Genomic DNA, 6,047 nt, shown 5'->3' on the forward strand with positions numbered 1-6,047 from the left:
CACGTGCGATGCACACACACACACACACAGACATGTGCGCACACACACACAAACAGTGTAGAGGTTAAAATTTCTCATCATCATCTGTGTCTCTCTCTCTCTCTCTCTCTCTCTCTCTCATAATTAGAGGAGGCGCCATAATATGCGTTTGAGTGGCGCTGTCGGGAAAAAAGGCTACCTTCCCACAATGAAAAAGCAAGTAGGTCCTCCTCCTACTAGACAATCACCCGATCAGGTACATGCACTCATCAATAATCGTGTACAAGGAAGAAAATCTGATTTGGAGACCATGGCGGACGAGAGAGAGAGAGAGAGAGAGCGCACTCATACAAGAAAAAGGAATTTCTTCTCTCAATGATACAAGCAAAAGGCAGAAAGCTATGGATTCCTGGATTGGATTACCTGCCGACTAAGCCTGGAGTTGGGAGGCGGTCCCACACCCGCTCTCCCTTCCGCTTGTCCCCCCTTAACCCAATCATGGGACCTTCTCAGTTATACTAGCAACGGACCAACTTCTTATTCATAGCTTTTGGCGGCTCCTTTCCTTTGCATATATAAACTGTAACATATACTTGCTTGATCTGACTAGTTTTCCTTATATTCTTTCTCAGTACAAAGCTATGGCATTCATCATTTGTACATCCATTTTTCTCTCTGTTGCCTTCTTGTGTAGCTTCCTTTCTGCTGCCTCCTATTATGTGCCACTCCCCCCTGGCTCGGATCAAAGTGGGTGGAACGCTGCTCATGCCACGTTCTACGGTGGTAGCGATGCGTCCGGCACAATGGGTAAGAAAGGAAACATGTCTTTGAAACTCATCTTGCTCAGCACTAATTGGAGATTTGTTTTTCTCTATAAATCAATGTTTTCTCTATAAATTAATGTTTTCTCCTTTGTAATTTGGCAGGAGGGGCTTGTGGCTACGGTGATCTTTACTCCTCTGGTTATGGCACCGACACCGCCGCTCTAAGCACCACCCTTTTCAATGCTGGCCTCAGCTGCGGGGCATGCTTTGAGATCAAGTGTGATGAGGATGCGGACCGGGCGTGGTGCCTCCGGGACACATCGGTGATTGTGACAGCCACAAATTTGTGCCCACCAAACAATGCACTGGCTAGCAATGCAGGTGGATGGTGCAATCCGCCAATGCAACACTTCGACATGGCGCAGCCAGCATTCCAGAAGATCGGCGTGTATAAGGGGGGGATAGTGCCAGTGAAGTATAGGAGGGTGCCCTGCAGGAAGGAGGGGGGCATACACTTTACAATCAATGGACACTCCTACTTCAATCTGGTGCTTGTGAGCAATGTAGGAGGGGTGGGGGATGTGAGGGCAGTGTGGGTGAAGGCGGCAGCGACTGGGTGGCAGGCGATGAGTAGGAATTGGGGCCAGAATTGGCAGAGCAACTCCCTCTTGGATGGCCAGCCCCTCTCCTTCCAAGTAACCACCAGTGATGGCAGGACGCTCACCTCCTATGACGTGGCCCCGGCTGATTGGCATTTCGGCCAGACCTTCAGTGGCCTGCAATTCTAAAGTGCCGTCAAACACCCCAACCCTCCTCTCCTTCCTTCCCCTTCTCAAAAAAATCAAAGGCTTCAAAAGCTTTTCTCACATTAAAAGGTTTTACACGGTTGAGGAAAAGCTTTTTACTCTCTCTCTCTCTCTCTCTCTCTCTCTCTCGTTTAAGATTGCTCGGATAGATCAATGGATCTCTTGGGGTTGTTCCTAGCATGCATATTGCAAAGAGCAAGCCAAACTATGCTCCTCTTGCTTGTCATGCTATGTTGAGACTGTGTCTCCCCTTTCTGGTTGCATGCACTAGTTGCTTGTGGCTCAACCCTCTTTCTTGGCTTCTTGTGATTGTACTTGCAGTTTATTCTAATTGCTCTCCAATTATGGCTGGGTTGAGACGAGGGCACCGTCAGCCCTCATCGAATTATTGTGGCTCCACCCTCCTGGTTCATAAGAGGCGGCATCTCTCAGCTACAAGAAAAGTCTACCTCAGCTTTCTTGAAGTGCCTACTAGATTCTCCTAAGTGCCAAGAATCTCCTAAGTGCCAAGAATCGTGTGCAATTGATGGAATCTCAAAACGATACTCAAATAAATAGAGAGAAATATCACCTGGAAGGTCGTAGATGTAGATGCTCCGTTTTTTAAAAGCTTGCAACGTAGATACACACACGTAGAGCTTGACAAGACGAACACAATGGGGCCCTCGGAATTCCGATGCAACAATTGTGCGATGCGATGTGAGTGATTGAAATACACAGTAGAGAAGAGAAAACACACGTCGTGCAAAGTAAAACCTTATCTGTTCTTCATTCATAAAAATGATGGTCCAAAAAACCTTACAATGTTTCCTTTTATACCCTGGCTCCGGGTTTTATGGTACAAAAGCTAGATTTGCGAGAACCGCATCAGAATTTACATTTTCGGCTGCAAAATACATTCAAGTATTAGAGATAGGTTGTGGGAGAGGTGTCACTATCAATTGGGATTACAGTTACAATTACATGTGAGATAGAATAAAGTGGAATCTTTGTTGGAATCTTGCAACACTCCCCCACTCCTATTTCATGTCTTTCCTAACATGAGTCAAAAGCACGGTTCCTGGCGGATGGAAGGTCATCTTTTGAGGTTTCGCCTTGATTTTTCTTGTAACCCGTCCTAATTCCCTTGCTAAATCTCTATCTTCAGGTGCAAATGGCCTCCATAGTGTCTACTGAAAGCTGCTCCATTGCGTGGTAGCTTACAAAACGCGCTCTGATGTTGTTGACTTCAGGCCCAAAAAGTGTTGTGTTTAGTGTGAAGAAACCAGTATAGAAAGCTTCTTCAAAGGTACTCATGAAGTATGAGGGCATGAGTATCAGGTGGGCAAAGAAGCCATGCAGAATACATTCATCTGGTTACTGATTGAGGTCATACACTAATCCCCTGTTAGCTTCCAAGAAGGATATCCATGGCGTCTTCGCAACCCAAGGTTTATGATACATAGTGATGCAGGCAGCTAACATTCTGCAGATCTTTCTCAGCATTTGGCAGGACAAATCTAGAATCCCTTCATACATCTTGACATTGGCTTGCAAGAAGGATATCCATGGCGTCTTCGCAACCCAAGGTTTATGATACATAGTGATGCAGACAGCTAACATTCTGCAGATCTTTCTCAGCATTTGGCAGGACAAATCTAGAATCCCTTCATACATCTTGACATTGGCTTGCAAGATACTTAGCAAATACTTTTCATTCAATCTTTGCTTGTCTTTGGGTCCTGGCAAAGCTGGGTAGTCTATCCAACTATGATGTTGTTTCTGTATGTCTTCATGTTGGATCCATGTCCACACTCTAGCCATTGGGCAGAATGTGACATCTTTTTTTATTATCGTTGGCGCTCTCATCATATGAATCCAATATTCTAGATGCTTCTCTAGCCATACCAGTCGCCATTTTGGTTGTCTCTCTTACGGTTGAGCTTCGAGCGTCTTTTGCTCAATGGTATCCTTCCTTCAAATGCACCCGTACTTTATTAATGGGAAGGGGAGAGAGCGCTTATAACAGCCTTCATTTATAGTAGTGGGTTGGAGGAGCTGCAAATTGACACTAAATGGAGGAGACGGATCTCCCATTCCATGGATTTTCTCTAGTGCTCTTCCTCTGTGCCTGCAATTCTCTCCTTCATCTCAGATATAGCCTCTCCAGTGAGTGTATATGCCCTTTTTGCGACTGTTTCATGCTCAAGTCTTTCTTTGACTCTTCTTTGTTGACTTGTCTTTCTCTCTAGAATCTCCAGGGTTGCGCTATTTGAGCCTTTATCACCAGCTCCTCTTGTTTTTTTTTTAACGTACGAAGCTCAACATAAACTTTTGTGAGCTCACCTTGTAGTGTTAAGGTAGCATTCTGATCTTGCACATGCTCTTGTATAGCCACATTGTACAAATCTCTCGCCACCCTTTGTAAAGCTTGGTAATACGGGTCGACCATGCTTCATTGTGGCATTGATGTGCTGGGTATAGGCATTGGTCATCATATCTCCTCTATTACCATAGGAGGATTTTGTGGCTTTGGACAACTGTTCTGATCTTTCCTTTCTCTTTGTTTATCTTGCGCATGTGAAGTGTTTGGTTGAGATTCTTGAGTGTGCGTCGTTTTGAAACCAAAATCTCCCTGAGAGTCTTTATTAGTGTAATGCCAAGGGCAAACCAAGGGGGATCACGAATCAAGGCCAAGGGCAAGGCTGCTAGGTGTGGATATGAGATTCTAAATCTAGATGGCGGAGGGCCTATATAAAGGGTGGTAGGGCGGAGAATCCTCATGGATGTTTCCTTGGGTCTTACATTGGTATCGGAGCCTCGGGAGGGGGGGGGGGGGGGGGGGTTCACTATGTACGAATTGTGTATATCACGTGTGTTCAAGGACTATTTTTTAATAAACTCCTTATATGTGAACTTTTCACAAATAAAATATACCGTTTTTCTATTCAATTTGTAAATTTTTCTCCAAATTTTATTTTATGATACCCTTCAGTATGTGAAAATGTGAGAAAAAATAAAAAATAATAAGCCCTTCTGTTGCACTTACGTGATAGTCACATAATTATTAAGTGATCCCCCCAAGATCAGAGCTGGGGTCTTGCCTGGCGCATGCAAGAATTCTCGCTCTTGATATCTCTCTCTCATGAAGAATTCCATGGCAGAGAATCTTTGCTTTCATCTATGCATGAAGCATGCACCACCATGCAAAAGGTGTGGAGAAGAGCCGTGGTGAAGGGGGTGAAGAAGATCATAGCATCACAACTCCGAGCATGGGATGGGCCGCTTACTCCCACTCCTTGCATGAACTCGACATGCACCAAATCGAACAAGCCTACCCTCATTGCATTGGCGTTGGCATGAGAATCCAATCTCGTCACTAGAGCATGGCCAAGGGAGGTCCTCTCAGGCCCCTTCCGTTTTTTGATACGCGGTACAACTGTTCACAACCATGGCGACCTGCACGTTTTGGTTTTTTTTTCCCTCCCCACACTTGGGTGCCCAAGGTTCATATGCTTTATTTTATTTTCAACTGAATAGAGGTGCTTTCACACACACTATCCCTTAGGTAGAGCACGTTCTTCCATATCATGTACTATCGTGCAACTTTTTCGCGTGCCCTGTAGATTTTGTAAACAATTTTCGGGAAGTAGAAGGACATCCATGTAAACCATGCAAGTCACACAAGGAAGTCATCTTAGGTTGGCAAGGTGCAGTCAAACCATTGCAAGGCTTTGGGTAGCAAAGAATTTTGGGCAAGGCTGCCTTGGCAAGCCTCAAAATCAACAAAGGGACCAGCCATGGTTTTCGGTTTGGCAAGGACAACATGTAAGCTATGCATGATACATGTTTTAATTTGGCAAAGTTGCTAAAAGTAAAGTACATTCCACGCAAGGTATGTATTGAGGGAAGTTTCAAGGTGTTGAAGCGTTCATGGTTTTGTCGTGGTCCTAATAGCATGCAAGCTGTGCTCAAATTGAACCAAGCTAGTACGGCAAGGCAAGTGATGCGACCAATTCAAAAGTAAAGCAAGTACAAGAAAGGCTTGTGGCTTGTAAGATACAACTATTCGGCACGGTCAACCAATACTACCAATTCAAGAAGCCGGAAACCCTTTTCTTTCTAGTTTGGATTTCTAGAGTTTATCAAGCATGGCTCCTTGGTAATTTTTTTGAACTTGGTGCATTCAGAACCGACTATGGTCATCAGGTATGCTATTTCATTTATAAGGATTTCTTACTCCGTATATGAATTTCATTTACAGGATTCTATGGATGGATTGTAACATTTAATGCACTAGTAACTTGTGCGTAGCGGAAATTGATAACATAGTGAGCATTTCATTAAGAACAAGTTCCTAATGAGCATAGAGAGAGTGCTTGGTTGGAGAGAGCAACAAAATCATAACACCTTGTTAGATAGGCATGAACAATACTTTAAAAAGAGAGAGAAATTAAGCTATTGACAACAGTTGAGGACAGGATTTTCATGGAGCCGGTCCCCCCTCCGGCTTGGTATT

At 44.4% G+C, this 6,047-nt stretch overlaps 1 protein-coding gene across 1 annotated transcript; it reads left to right on the forward strand.

Moving 5' to 3' along the window:
- Positions 1–583: 583 nt before the first annotated feature.
- Positions 584–1,639, forward strand: LOC147447447 (expansin-A10-like). Its single transcript, XM_086523237.1, has 2 exons — positions 584–786; positions 906–1,639. The coding sequence occupies exons 1-2, from the start codon at positions 621–623 to the stop codon at positions 1,529–1,531; spliced, it is 792 nt and encodes a 263-aa protein (XP_086379363.1). The 5' UTR covers positions 584–620; the 3' UTR covers positions 1,532–1,639.
- The last annotated feature ends 4,408 nt before the right edge of the window (positions 1,640–6,047 follow it).

This window comes from Adiantum capillus-veneris, chromosome 11, assembly GCF_014529385.1.
Source record: "Adiantum capillus-veneris isolate H3 chromosome 11, ASM1452938v2, whole genome shotgun sequence".
NCBI classification, from domain to species: domain Eukaryota; kingdom Viridiplantae; phylum Streptophyta; class Polypodiopsida; order Polypodiales; family Pteridaceae; genus Adiantum; species Adiantum capillus-veneris.

What these genes read in the sequence shown, in the direction of transcription:
- LOC147447447 (XM_086523237.1), top strand. Translation starts at nt 621, where the DNA reads ATGGCATTCATCATTTGTACATCCATTTTTCTCTCTGTTGCCTTCTTG. An exon ending in CGATGCGTCCGGCACAATGG is followed by an intron (nt 787 to 905) that starts GTAAGAAAGGAA and finishes GTAATTTGGCAG; the next exon opens with GAGGGGCTTGTGGCTACGGT.